The sequence below is a fragment of the Palaemon carinicauda genome, chromosome 15 (genome assembly GCF_036898095.1).
Source record: "Palaemon carinicauda isolate YSFRI2023 chromosome 15, ASM3689809v2, whole genome shotgun sequence".
Taxonomy (NCBI): Eukaryota; Metazoa; Arthropoda; class Malacostraca; order Decapoda; family Palaemonidae; genus Palaemon; species Palaemon carinicauda.
This window is the reverse complement of record NC_090739.1, coordinates 27,241,844-27,257,120: the sequence shown is the minus strand read 5'-3', so window position 1 is coordinate 27,257,120 and position 15,277 is coordinate 27,241,844. Positions and strand designations below refer to the sequence as shown.

Here is a 15,277-nt window from a genome sequence, read left to right as displayed (position 1 = left end):
ATAGCAAGTGATATAAGTCTCCGGTGTTCTTCTGAAGATCTCAGGTACAAATAAGCATCCGTCAGCTTTCCAAGGAGAGCTCCGGAATCGTCTAAACGCCAGTTTCCGTATTCACTGGTCTCAAACTTTCCATACATCTGAATCCATGATTTCGTGATCTGTTTTTACCTCTCTTCGACCTCTTCTTTCGTTGGGTTTTCAGAGCATCCTAATGTTACATGATATGGACGATCATGTGTGTAAGGCTCAATCTGTTGTATGAGATGACTTTTTTCTTCTTTAGCAAGGGTGGTAATTTTAAGGGGCTCTCTTGGGAAATAAAACTCCTCTTTTGCCACATAAGGGAGAACTGAGTCTTCACAGTCGTCATCCTCCTCACCTGATTTTTCTGGTACATCATCCAGTGTGTTCCTCCGCTTTACTCTAAACTCCTGCTTGGGCAATATGTCTGACGACAAGGTATAATCATTATAATTCCTTAAATAGTACATGATAAGTTGCCTGCAGTTTTCTGAGTCTTTTAATATTGGCCTACTCACATCACTGCATTCCGCTGGGTTATCTAATTCATCATCTGTTGTTTTTTCTGTTGCTTCTTTGCCCATTTTTTCTTGTGTGATTTCATTTATTTCATGGGTCTCCATTGTTTCACCTGAATCATACTTCTGTTCTTCTTGTTCCTTTTTTAGACTTTCGATACAATTGTCCTTTTTCTTGGTATCATTTTCCAAAGTGTCTAGTTTTTATTTAGCTCATTAATCTGTTTTAACATATTTTCAGCCTCTGCTTTATCATTTTCTTTATTCATCTAATAGAAATTGTTCATAATTTCGATAATTACTTCCAGCTCTTCAATGGCTTTTTCGTTTTTAACATCTTTTTCTTTAAGCCTCATTATTTCTTCATTGTACATAACTATTTCACCTGAATTGTACTTTTGTTCATTTTCCAGACTTTCGATACACTTGTCCTTTTCCTTGATATTATTTTCCAAAGTGTCTAGTTTTTCATTTAGCTCATTAATCTGTTTTAACATATTTTCAGCCTGTGCTTTGTCATTTTCCTTGCTGTCTTCATTTTCTAAAGTGTCTGTCTTTTCATTTAGCTCACTGACCATTTTTTCTTCATCCACGACCCAGTGTTCTTTGGCTAAGTAGCCCCATGCCGCCGCCATTGTATACTTATTCAGCTTCATAGCAAGTGATATAAGTCTCCGGTGTTCTTCTGAAGATCTCAGGTACAAATAAGCATCCGTCAGCTTTCCAAGGAGAGCTCCGGAATCGTCTAAACGCCAGTTTCCATATTCACTGGTCTCAAACTTTCCATACATCTGAATCCATGATTTCGTGATCTGTTTGTACCTCTCTTCGACCTCTTCTTTCGTTGGGTTTTCAGAGCATCCTAATGTTACATGATATGGACGATCATGTGTGTAAGGCTCAATCTGTTGTATGAGATGACTTTTTTCTTCTTTAGCAAGGGTGGTAATTTTAAGGGGCTCTCTTGGGAAATAAAACTCCTCTTTTGCTACATAAGGGAGAACTGAGTCTTCACAGTCGTCATCCTCCTCACCTGATTTTTCTGGTACATCATCCAGTGTGTTCCTCCGCTTTACTCTAAACTCCTGCTTGGGCAATATGTCTGACGACAAGGTATAATCATTATAATTCCTTAAATAGTACATGATAAGTTGCCTGCAGTTTTCTGAGTCTTTTAATATTGGCCTACTCACATCACTGCATTCCGCTGGGTTATCTAATTCATCATCTGTTGTTTTTTCGGTTGCTTCTTTGCCCATTTTTTCTTGTGTGATTTCATTTATTTCATGGGTCTCCATTGTTTCACCTGAATCATACTTCTGTTCTTCTTGTTCCTTTTTTAGACTTTCGATACAATTGTCCTTTTTCTTGGTATCATTTTCCAAAGTGTCTAGTTTTTATTTAGCTCATTAATCTGTTTTAACATATTTTCAGCCTCTGCTTTATCATTTTCTTTAATCATTTCCCGGAATCAAGAAAAGAATCTTCAAGATTTTTTGAACGAGAGTGATGAAGTTCAGTGGAAATTAAGAACTGATTTCGGAGTAAAGATGAACGCGAAGGATAAAGATAACGAGACAATGTTAGAAGAGCTGAAATTGGTTTGCACCAAAAAACCATTGACGAGCTGGAAAAAACTATCCAAGGAATGAGGGATTTTTATGAGATGAAGAGGGAAAATGATTAAGCAGAGGCTGAAAATATGATAGAACAGGTTAATGAACTATAAAATTTAAAAAAAGTGTTTAACACGATCCTGTTACGATTTTGAAAACCTTTGGTGCCAAGATTTTTGTGTCTAGCGTTCAAATCACCTATTAATAGACATTCTTCAGCATAAATAACATCTGGAAAGTCGTCAATAACCAACTTATCAGGATGGTCATAGACATTAATCAAATTTAAAATAGTACCATTAACCTTTTCAGCAGCCTTTAATGTTGCGGAAATATAATTTTTTACACATGCAGTTCGCATTCATATCTGCTGGTAACTAAAAACTTTGGTAGTTTTTCAATTGAAAATTTATTCCACTTATTCCTACCTCTTTCAAAGCTATAGCATGCAGATCAGTTACCCTATTTTTTAAATTGTTAACATTCCAAGACAAAAGCTTAAAATTATTATTCTCCATTGTTTAGACATTTGTTCTTCAATATACTAACAGACTACAACAATTTCAATTTTAAATCGTCCAAAGGGTTATTAACATAAGTTAGTACCAAATCTGCCATATTCAGAAATTCTTTTAACAATCCATTTTTATCCTTACCACCTCCTAGGGATGCTTCTTTCGGTACAGCATTTGTGTTGTTATCACCAGGTACATTCTTACCTAGTTGATTACTTTTCCAACTAAAAAATGATTTTTGCAAACCCTCAATTTGTTTCCTAAGTTCGTTCAACTCTCAATTTATCAGGTCAAATTCCGAACGATCTCGCGGAGTTTCAATTTTTGGTTCACTTTCCTTACCTCCATTTCTTGACCGTTGAGCAAACTTCTTACGCCTTTCTTCCCAGACATTGATTGGAGTCGACTGCTGATTAACAACTGGACATTCGTTCTGCCTAACGTTTGATCTATCTGCTCTCTCATGGGTGTCTACTGGTTTTGTTTGTGGTTTTTTTTTCACACAAATGATAATTAGCATTATGTTTTCCGCCACAATTACAGCACTTTGGCTCAATGTTCTCATTTCCATTGATCTTGGCAATTCACTCTTTTGAATCATGATTCTTTCCACAGTATCTGCATCGGAAATGACCATGGCACTTATACTGCCTCTGACCTCATTTACTACATTTATAACAAATTACTGGCATCTCATTAAAAACACTAACATTCCTATATCCAATTCCAGAGAGAAAGACTTTCTCTGGTATAAATCCCTTAATCAAGGCAATCAGCTGAGGTTTCTTATAAACAGTTCCTTCCCCTTCACCTCACGACGCTTTACCCACACAAAATTTTCTTCAAATAAGAAGTCATGTGGTTCTAAATATATATGGAGATGAAATATGATTACTTTAGTACTTTTAATCCTATCATTTAGTAGCACCATTTTAATCCCGTTAAACCCAGTGGTTGTTAGAAACTTTACTGCCTCATCATTATTTTTACTGTAACATAAGGTTTATTCTTACCTTCTTTGAAGAAGGCTTCCATTTCCCTGTGTTGTTTACACAGCTTAACTGTCCATTGAATCTTCTGATTATAATCTATTTCCACATCATTTGGAAAGTACTCCCTCTTCCTTTCATCTTACGTGTCAGGATCTTGTCTGGAATGGTCATTGCTACCTTTGGTGTACATGTCTTTTTATCAGTAGGCATAACTGAAACATTACTTACAGCGTTCAAACTTTTTCTTTTTGATCTCCTAACTTCCTGGAATGGCTGTTCATCCAATTCACTGTCACTTGACAAACCAAGATCATCTGCAATTAAACAACCCTCAGATCTTACAATATCCATTTGATGAGCAGCATCTTCACTACTCAAATGCGAGGAAGAGGAGGGACCGTCACCATACCTGGTGCATAAAGACGGTAACTACTATACCGGTAATTTGACCTGGGGAAGAAGTCAAATTTGAATTTTAGAACACCGAGAGCACGTCTGTACAACTCGGTAGCTGAAATCAAAGTGGTAACCAGAGAGGAATCCAATGTAGTATTGTCTGGCCAGGAAAAGGACCAAATAACTCTCTAGTGGTAATATCTTAACGGGTGGCTAGTGCTCTAGACAACCTACTACCTATTAATCAACCAGGAATGTATTTAAAGTCTGGGGTGAACTCCAGTGCCCTTTTTTTTTTAAATGCTCTCTCTCTCTCTCTCTCTCTCTCTCTCTCTCTCTCTCTCTCTCTCTCTCTCTCTCTCTCTCTCTCTCTCTCCCTCCCCCCTTGCATTCGTACTAGTATCGGTTCACCACCTACGAACCTGCATTAGACATTCGTGCCAGGCGATTGAACGAAACTTTTTGATGTGCTTTTTCAAATGGTATTTTCTAAAGTCGTGAGTGATATCAGTTGTTTGAATATCAACATACAATTATCAAAGGATGTCTTCCTCTGTGAGATGAACCTCCTCCCATTTTGATAAAAATATGCACCGGATAATCTAATATCTCTCTCATAAGGAACATTACATTTTAACCTATATTACTCCAATACTGAACATGCTCCAAATACTATCACCATAATGATAAATTAGAGTTTTGTATTGTACAATATATCCCTTTTGATTCCATTCTCTATTCCTTTCGGGCACTTACAGTGCATCCAATATGCTGTATGTTTAGATGGCCATTTACGTCCACGTTATTATTAAAACAACAGGCTTTTTATTTGTTGTGCTAAAGCTCTTGCGTCCATTATGCAGGCTTTTTAGAAGATTAGATTAAGGTCATCATCCAAGAGAGAGAGAGAGAGAGAGAGAGAGAGAGAGAGAGAGAGAGAGAGAGAGAGAGAGAGAGAGAGAGATTTGTACACATACGCATGGTAAAAACTGATTAGTGAAACATTACTCATCATTATACTAGTGTAAGCTATCCGTAAAAAATGACGGCTAAATATTTATATAGATATGTAACACACGTGCACGCACAGACTAAATCCCTCCCACCTCTTCCCCCTTTCCTAACTACAACATGGCAGTTGGGGTTTACGAGTGGACATGTCGGGGTAACCCCATTTCACCAGGCTATGACTACCTCCTCTCTTCCCCTACCCGAGGGACGGGGAGAGACTTAGTGACCGGATATATATATATATATATATATATATATATATATATATATATATATATATATATATATATATATATGTATATATATATATATGTATATATATATATATATATATATATATATATATATATATATATATATATATATATAAATGTTTATTATTTAGTGGGGGATTACAATTTCTTTTTGGCAATACGAAACCCCGAGGCTCAGTTCTACTAGAATTCATATAACGTTACAGGCTAAGTAAATATCAGCCTTCTCGTAACAAGCACTGGATAAAAAACACTGCCAGTATGATGTGGAATTTGGGAAACATTTAAGAGATAAAAGAACGAGTAAAACCAATTGTTTTTTTCAACAATTAGGACCGTCCGAAATCTATACAGGTATTTTAATGAACGGAAGAAGACTTGAAAGCAGTTCCTGAAAAGCATACCTCATTTCCTGGTTCTCAGAAAAGTACATGCTCTAATGATGGCATCAGTCCAGGGAAACGCCTTCAAAACTATGGACTCGCGAGGAATCAAAGACAACCGAGAGATGAAAAGTTTCTTAATTCCTAGAAGATTTCTTTCCCATTGGAACACATGATTAAAAAAAAAAAAGAAAAAAGAAAACTTTGGAAAGGATTTCAAGAATAATCACGAACCCAACAGAGGGAATCAAGAAGTTTTCTAAGTACCAGAATCAGGTGAAAGTTGAAATTTCTATCGTGTGTCATTAGAGGATGTGCTCATCGTGCATATTATTATTATTATTATTATTATTATTATTATTATTATTATTATTATTATATATTAAACTACGTTGTCCATACTTAAACATAATTTCGATATTCTGAAATGGCATCTCTACGTTTTATTAAATTAGGAAGTTGACCACTGTCTAAAACACTTTCTTCTTTGCTACACCGAACTCTGACAGTGACCCTTGAACAACCAGTATAACTTTTTCGCCTTAATCAATAAGATTTAAAGGACGAATACGTGTTCAAAAGTATTTTTATTATGACCAATGAATAAAACACGAATTCTTTGGATAATGCTATTTTCGAGTCGAGGGGGATTTTTTTGATGACGTCAGATTATGGAAACGAAGGCAAAGTGGTTATGCTGAAATTCTATAGAAATTGGATTACTTAATAAAGAGAGAGAGAGAGAGAGAGAGAGAGAGAGAGAGAGAGAGAGAGAGAGAGAGAGAGAGAGAGAGAGAGAGAGAGAGAGAGAACTGAATTCACTTAAGAGTTTAAGTAAGTAAAGTAATTTTTAGGTTTAAGTGAAATATATATCAGCGTTCAGTAAACTCATTATTAACGTTACTAAGAAAAATATTCATCTCATCGAAGCGTTGTATCTTAACAAACTTTCCTAACACAATGCTTCCAAAATCCAGGTTTTTAAGGCCCGAAAGCAATCATGACTTTATTCATCTTGCGAACACAAAACTCGTACTCAGACGATTGCTCATTTCAGATGCAATATTCCCTCCATCCCCCTTTAAAAACGATCAAAAGCAACCCGGCCCCCCTTTCGGTGCAACATGCAAGTTGTAATCAAGAGATGAAGCAGGGATAAAAGGAAATTCAATAGGATTTTTAGGATTATTTCCACGTAAACTGAAAATTATCTTCATCGATGTGATGAATCATTGGATTAGGTTCAGGAAAGGATCAAACGAGCTATTGAAGTGGAATTGGTCCCTAGAGGGTGATTAGTTTTCGCTGGTTTCGACTTCAAACTTTTTTTTTTTTTAATTTTCTTCTGAATATATTCTGGTTTCTATGATTTACTACATGAAATCTTGCATGTTTCGTAATAATTGAGTTTTTTATTTACTTAATATTAAACATTGAAATGTAGCCCCGTGGACAAAGGAAATAAGGAAATATAGAATAGTGTCTGAATGTATCGTCAGGCAAGAAAACTCAAACCCAGGACCTTTTAGCCTTTCTGCCGTACTTCTTCTCCCATCACGTTTTTTTAACTTTTAAAAGGACATCGCTTTTGTGGTTTTAAATTGAATGTCCTTTTATTCTTTATTTATAACAAACGATATAAACATCAATGACCTTCAATATCAGGATGCCAGACAACTTAAAATCAACCAATCCTTCTATCTTTATCGCATAGAGCACCTTAGTGCTATGGCCCGCTTCCCAGATTTCTTAAATGCACAAATCCCATCACTAACTATAATACTGCTCCGACATTTGAATTACATTCAGTTGAAGGTAGAATTATTCTTTTTTTTTTGTATAGAATTATAAAAAATGTATAAAAGAAGTATTTGGAATGACCCCCAAAAAAATTTCCCATAAAGTCCTGTCCTCATCACCAAGTCAAGAACGGAATTCGTTTTTGCAATAGTTGGAAATCAGTTGATGTTTACTTAACTTCATTAACCAGCAGATAAAGATTCACTGATAAGATGACAAACATAGAGATAGACAAGTATCCCCTGGTCACCAGTACAGTATAGGAACATTGAAGAAAGAAAGTTTTAAATTTCGCAACAGGAAGGGAGGAGTCATACAATTCCCCTTTACTGGAAGAGAATTTGATTCTGCCCTTTCCACTTGTAATGTTACAGTCCCCGGACCCGATGGAATTCCATGTGCAATGATTAAACATGTACCAGTTAATACAAAGTTATTTATTTTAAGTATTATTAATAGAATATGGCAGAATCATAATTATCCAAGTGTTTGGGAACGCCATTATTTTAGCCTTTTTAAAACCAGGTAAAGATAGGTTTTTGGCTGCAAACTGTCGACCAATTGCATTGACAGATTTCTTATGTAAGATCATGGAGAAGATGGTCAATGCAAAACTGATGTGGTACCTGGAAAAGAAAGGTATTTTATCCCCTATCCAGTGTGGATTCAGAAGAAAAATGCACTCAACAACTGATGTGTTGATACGACTTGAGAACTCTATTTGTGAAACCTTTGCTTCCAAACAGCACCATGTAAGTCTTTTTTTTTTTACCTTGAAAGGCATATGATACTATGGAGATATGTTATACTTAAAACCATTCATGAATTGGAATTAAGAGGAGAGCTACCACTGTTTAGCCAATCATTTCTTTCATGTAGAGTTTTTCAAGTGAGAGTGGGGGAAACTCTATCAGAGATGAAATGTCAAGAAGAAGGCGTTCCTAGCAATTAATGGAATATCCTCAGTCATTCCTCAAGATATTCTCTCAAAACTATTTGTGGGTGATCTTTCCATATCATTTGCTGGAGCTAGAATGGCAATGGTTGAGAGAAAACTACAACTCGCAATTGACAAAATTATTCAGTGGGCTGATATGAATGGGTTCAAGTTTTCAACAAGCAAAACTACTATTGTCCATTTCTGCCGTATCTGGGCAGTACATCCAGATCCGGATATATACATGAAAGGTCAAGGGATACCATGTGTAGGTGAACCTAAATTTTTAGGATTGATTTTTGATTCTTAGGCTTACATGGGTTCCTCACTTAAAAGCATTGGAAGCTAAATGACTTGAAGCTCTGAATCTTTTAAAAGTATTGTCCCATACATCATGGGGGCCAGACCGTAAAACTATTTTAAAATTATACAAGGCCTTAATTTTTTTCAAAATTAGTTAGGGGTGTGAAATATACTCATCAGCCACCCCAAGTCGATTAAAGATATTAGATTCAATACATCATGCTTGTATTAGATTGTCCACAGGAGCGTTTAGAACTTCACCTATCACAAGTATCCTTGTTGATGCTGGAGAGTTACCTCTAGACCATTACCGAACGTCTTCCATTATTCGGTATTGGTTTAGGTTACAAAAACTCCCTAACTCTAGCCTTTCAGACTGAAAGCCTTGTAAGGCACTCAACATACTTTGAGTTGCACCCAAAGTCTCCTCAACCTTATGGCTTTCGGGTAAAACAATTATTAAACAGTCTTGATATAATTAGAGGTAAGGTGTTTCCATTTAAGATATCATCAAACTTTCCGTGGAAATTACCAGAGATATCTTTTTGTAGATATTTTATTGATGATATAAAAAACATGACTGAATTAGAAGCTAGGTCTCTTTTTATGGAACATATTGAAGAACATAGGGAATCAACTTTTATATAAACCAATGGCTCCAAATCTGATGTTGGTGTTGAATTTGGAGTATATAGTAGTTCTTTTAACTGTAGAGGTGCACTTCTTCCAATATCTTCCATATTTACTGCTGAATTATATGGCATACTAACCGCTATTGAGAAAATAGCGTTAAAAGAGGAAGGCAATTTTACCATTTATAGTGATTCAAGAAGTGTCCTTCAAGCTTTAGAAGGTTTTAATTCTTGCAACCCTTTAGTTTGAAAGATTTTAGAGTGGTTTGTAATAATTGTCCTAAAAGGTATAACAGCTCGATTTTGCTGGGTTCCGGCATACGTAGGTGTGTCTGGAAATGAGGAGGTAGATTCACTGGCAAAGAGTGCTGCAGCCGAGTTGCTACCAAGAAGGTATCCCATTCTCTGTAATGATTTTTTTTTTTTTTACCAGAAATTAAGAATTCTATTTATAACAATTGACAACAGCATTGGGATATTTTAACCGAAAATAGGATGAGAAAAATTGCGATTGTTATTTCCTTTTGGAGGTATAATGGGAGGCCCCGAAAATGGGAGACTACTCTTTGTCGTCTCCGCGTTGGTCACACTCGGATGGCACACGAGTTTCTGCTGGCTGGCCAACACCAACCATATTGCGACGACTGTTTGATACCCTTGACAGTGAGGCATTTGTTGACTGAATGCCCCACTTATAGCACAGAAAGAAATAGATATATGTTTGATGCTCTGAGTGAGATGGCAGGTTCATCCTTGCCAAGATACTTGGACATGATGTGTCGTACAATACTAGTGACATTTTTAAATTTATATCAGAAGCAGGTCTTCTTAATGCTATTTAACTTCTATAACATATTTACTTTTCTGGTTTTCATTGAGTATTCTTTTAATCTTTATTTATGATAAACGATATTGGCGTCAATGACCTTCGATGTCAGGATGCCAAAGAACTTCAAATCATTCATTCATTCATTCATAGACAAGTAAACATATAGGCCGAGTGGCAGATAGTAGTATAGAAATAGTAAGCAGTAAGTATATGAAGCTAAATCAGGACAAACAAGGATAGTTACTCCCATTTCACAGACCTTGTAAGATAAGACAGAGAGAACACGGGCTGACTGGCAAATACATACTTTTGTTCAGCTAATGAGAGAAACAATAGTAAATATTGCCACACTGAAATGAAAACTAAAGCACCTAGCAGGTAGATATAATACCTAGGTTTGATACAACTAAGCTTCTTAAAGATGAACAGAGAAACCTTTGCAATTGAATGTAGGAATCGATTTGCAGTCTTAGAGACCTTAAGAGATGAAGAACAGACAAGTAATGAAGAATAGTGTGATATTAAGAACATATATCAGTCAGTTGGTAGGAAAGTTTTGGGATAGGCAGTTACAAGGAGAAAGCCATGGATATCAAATGATATTGGAGATACTATAAAGAGGAGACAAAAATAGAAATTGATTGTTGAACGTTTTCGAAGAAGCAATGAAAATTACAAGGTGAGCCTGTTGAGCATTCCTGTATTGATAATGAGATTAAAAGAAAAGCTAGGAGTGAGTGAAGAGAATATTTAGACAGGAAAGCAGATGAGACCGACAAAGCTATGAATTCAGCAAGTGTCTATGGTGTAAGAATTGCTTATAGAATTATTAATGAAATCTTTTTGGGCAAACAAGAACATACCCATCAAAAAGAGAGATGGATCTGTTATAACAACAGAAGATGAAGAAAGCCAACGGTGGATGAAACACTTTAGTGAGGTCATGAATAAGAGATATGAAGGAACAGTTAGGGATGTCGGTGAAGGATTGGCCTGGATTGGTAACAGTAAATTAGCTGACTTAGAGTATGCTGATGACGCTGTCCTTATCAGCAAAACGCCACAGGACTTGCAAAGATTGCTTACCGGAATGCATGAAATGTCACATGAAGTTGGGCTCAAGATAAACAGAAGAAAGGCATAGATGATGAGAACGGAATATGCAATGGAAGATATTATATAATTGGAAGAAGAAAGGATTAATGATGTGGAATCATTTGAATATTTAGAAACTATGATCTCTGATACAGGGTCTTTAGAATTGGAGTTTAGTGAAAGATTGAATAAAGCAAATCAAACAATGGCTAGGTGAAATAAAATTTGGAAATCAAATTGCCTGAAATCACATATAAAAATCAGGATATATATCAGTTTAGAAATATCGGTGTTACTGTATGGACATGAGTCCTGGTATGACAATGAAACAATATCCAACAGATGTTGTAGATTTGAGGACAAATCCCTCAGAAGAATTGGGAGTTAAATGGCAGGACAGGATTAAAATGAAACTATTAGAGAGATTACTCAAGTGCCTTATGTGGAAGATATTATGGTGAGGGGTAGATGAAGATGTTTTGGGCATGCTCTTCCCAGTCTCCAAGAGAGATCATTCAAACATTTAACTGGGCTCCACAAGGCACTAGAAGAGTTGGAAGACGCAGGCCTGCATGGCTGAGGACTATGAAGCCTGAAGTAGATAATGAATGGAGAAGTATTGAATTAAAAGCTCAAGACAGAAACGCGTGGCGAAATTTAACTTTGCGTCTCTCTCTCTCTCTCTCTCTCTCTCTCTCTCTCTCTCTCTCTCTCTCTCTCTCTCTCTCATATATATATTCAAATAATTAATCGCTATTCATTAAAATCGATTGCAAACTGAGTCGTAATCTTGGCAAATCTTACTTAATTATATTTTTGCAGCATCAGATTGATTTAATCCTTGAAGTGCTTATTTCTCTCTCTCTCTCTCTCTCTCTCTCTCTCTCTCTCTCTCTCTCTCTGCAAGGGCTATTGTGATGTGTGTATCTTAATTACGGGTTTGAATTTACATCATAAATATCGTTCACAATGTTTCTTGGGCAAACAATCGGCCGTGTAAACACAAGGTTCTTTATAATCAAGCTTTCATAAAGAGTGTGTGTGTGATCATCTTAAAGAAACGTTAGCCGTCTCATTTCTTTTCTCGTTGGAAGAATACGTTTTCTTTCAAAAACTTCGTTTTCTATTCGCTCGGGAACATCTTTTGTTTCGCTGGCCTCTGACGATACGGAAATGCGTTTCATTAATTTTTTTTTTCCACGTAGAAATCTTTTTGGGATTTCTCGGTTTTTTTTTATGTTCGGTGTTTCCAGAATGTAATTGAACGTAAATGAAAGCGAAACATCAAAGGGTAGTAGACGTTAGTGATGTTCACAATTCACGCTCAGCAATTTAGGAGTTTGTTCAACACCCAACGAATAATGAATTGGTTTTCGGTAGTGGTAAATTGGGTGTGCAGTATCCATAGACTTTACACTTATACGCATTGGGAAAAATTAAACGTGGAAGCATATTACTTTTAAAAACCTGTTCTTTCTCGGCTGATAAAAAGGAGTACAATATCAAGTACAAGTATAGATAAATGTGGTATCAACTACTTGAAAGAAGGTATAAATGGGTAACTGAGAAATGGAATTTGAGATGGAAATGTATAAATAGATAACTGTTGAATGGGGGTACCTTAAAGAAGAGAACAAATATGGAGCTGATGAATGGAGTTCCAAAAGGAAGGATAAAAATGGTGAATGGGGATCCCTAAGAAAAAAAAATGCGTGTATTAGTAACTGAAATGGGCTCCATAAGGAAGGGTGAAAATGGGTAACTGAGAAATAGTCTCCAAGATGGATAATAAAAGTTACTGTGACAGGTTAGTTCAAGTACGATATTACTTATACTTTATTGACTTATTATTACAAAAAACTTACAAAGGTAAAGATACATCATAAATTGTATGCAGAGTGGATTTGAAAAAATAAGAAAAAACGATAATTATTAGGTGAAGGTCACTGAGTGATTGGAAAGTGATAATTCAAATGAAAAAAAAAAAGACCAATATACATAGGAAAAGTAAAAATGAATGATTTCAATCGTTGACTAACAATTTTATATTTCAGTTCTATATCATCTGAAAAATTTCTAAACATTTGTGTCCTTTTTACCACTGTCCTTCAATTTCTCTTCCATCTATATTCTCCCTCCCATGAAGGTGTCTATCATGGTATCCCGTTCTATAACATACAGTAGATCTTCCACACAACCATTATTTAGAATTCACGTGTTCTGTCGTGGTTTGACATGTCTGTCACCTGCAGTACATGATTTTGTCCATCGCCTCCAAGAATTTTCAATCAGCTGCTATTTATTCTACCCTTGTAACACACTTATCTCCTCACTTTCATCAATCTTCTGAGAAAAGTTTTCTTCTGACATGTGCAAACATGGCTCATTCTATTTCGGTCGAACAAGGCGTCTACAATAGTTTTAAGACGCCCATATTTTCTCCGTGTTTTGATATTGTCATCTTGCGTTTTCTCATCTGTAAAAGAGGCTTTTGGTGTAAGACCCTCTTCAAGAATCACTTCGTTGGTTTTGGTAAACTAAATGAGATTATGAATCCAAAATGACACTTTCATGAATCCAAAAGGCCACTTTCTCTGAAAGGATGGTGATACCAGTTTCAATTTATGCATCAGAAACTTGAAGCTGATTTTTTTATTTTGTTTTATTTAAGATACTTTTGAAAACTCATCGTGCGTATAACTTTATGTATAAACTTTAATATTTATCTTCAAATAAGGTATTTTGCTCACGGAAGTATGGGGATATAAAGCCTGCCTGACACTTGCGCGCATTTTTGCCACGCACTGGCACGCATTGATGCGCGCCAGTGCGTGCCACTTTGTGGCGCGCACTGGTGTTTTTCCCGCACTGTTCACGACCAGTTCACTCCAGTTTGCGCATCGTTCACGCGACGTTCACGCGACGTTCACGCGATGGCACGAATTGGCACGCGTAGTTCACGAGAAGTTCACGACACGTTCACGCGAGTTCCCTCATCATTCCGCATCGTTTCCGCATCGTTCACGCCAGTTCACGCCAGTTCACGAATTGGCCACTCCATATAAAAACGGGGCTTCTCCAACCCGAGGACATTCTTGGATTGGCTTCGGAAGAGACAACAATGCTTTCTGTCAGAGACACCATTGCATTGAGGAGAAGAAATGTATCTTTTTCGTTTGTATTTTTTGTTGCCCTTTATTTTTGTTTCAATAAGAAAGCATTTGATTTACATATAAATAGCAGACATGAAATATGTACAAGTATAAAGAAAGCATTTTATTTTAACATTAAAAGCAGCAAACATGAAAAGTTTTTAGGCTGTTGATTTTAAGGTAATAGAGAAAAAAGTGTGTTGAAATAAGAAATCATTTTATTTTTACATTAAAACAGCAAACAGAAAAAATTTGTTTTGCCCTTCATTTTAAGGTAATAAAGAAGAATAAGTATGTTGATGAAATAAAACATCATTTTATTTTTACATTCAAACAGCAAACTTAAAAATTTCTTGGGTTTATTTTTCAGTTCATTTTTATTTAAAACAAAAGTTTTGGGTCTTGATTGGTAATAGAGGAAAATAAGTGTGTGCATGAAATAAGACATCATTTTATTTTTACATTCAAACAGCAAATATAAACAATTATTAGGTTTATTTTTCTTTCCTTTTCATTAATTTTTTCGTTTCCTTTTTGTTTCTCTTTATTATAAAGTTATAGAAATAGTTTGAAATGAGACATCATTTTATTTTTACATTCAAACAGCAAATATAAAAATTTATTAGGTTTATTTTTCTTTCCTTTTCATTAATTTTTTCGTTTCCTTTTTGTTTCTCTTCATTATAAAGTTATAAAAATAGTTTGAAATAAGATATAATTTTTTTTCACATTAAAACAGCAAATATGAAAATTTATTAGGTTTATTTTTCTTTCCTTTTCATTAATTTTTTCGTTTCCTTTTTGTTTCTCTTCATTATAAAGT

At 35.5% G+C, this 15,277-nt stretch overlaps 1 protein-coding gene across 1 annotated transcript in view; it reads right to left on the bottom strand.

The window, feature by feature from the left end:
* Nucleotides 1-808: 808 nt before the first annotated feature.
* The window catches only part of LOC137653911 (interaptin-like), a 51,432-nt gene continuing 36,963 nt past the window's right edge, over nt 809-15,277 (bottom strand). The window contains exons 2-5 of the mRNA XM_068387539.1: nt 4,101-4,112; nt 3,806-3,976; nt 3,013-3,288; nt 809-1,929 (exon numbers count right to left, since the gene is read on the bottom strand). Coding sequence (XP_068243640.1) covers nt 809-1,929; nt 3,013-3,288; nt 3,806-3,976; nt 4,101-4,112 — 1,580 coding nt within the window. The remainder of the gene's footprint in view (nt 1,930-3,012; nt 3,289-3,805; nt 3,977-4,100; nt 4,113-15,277) is intronic.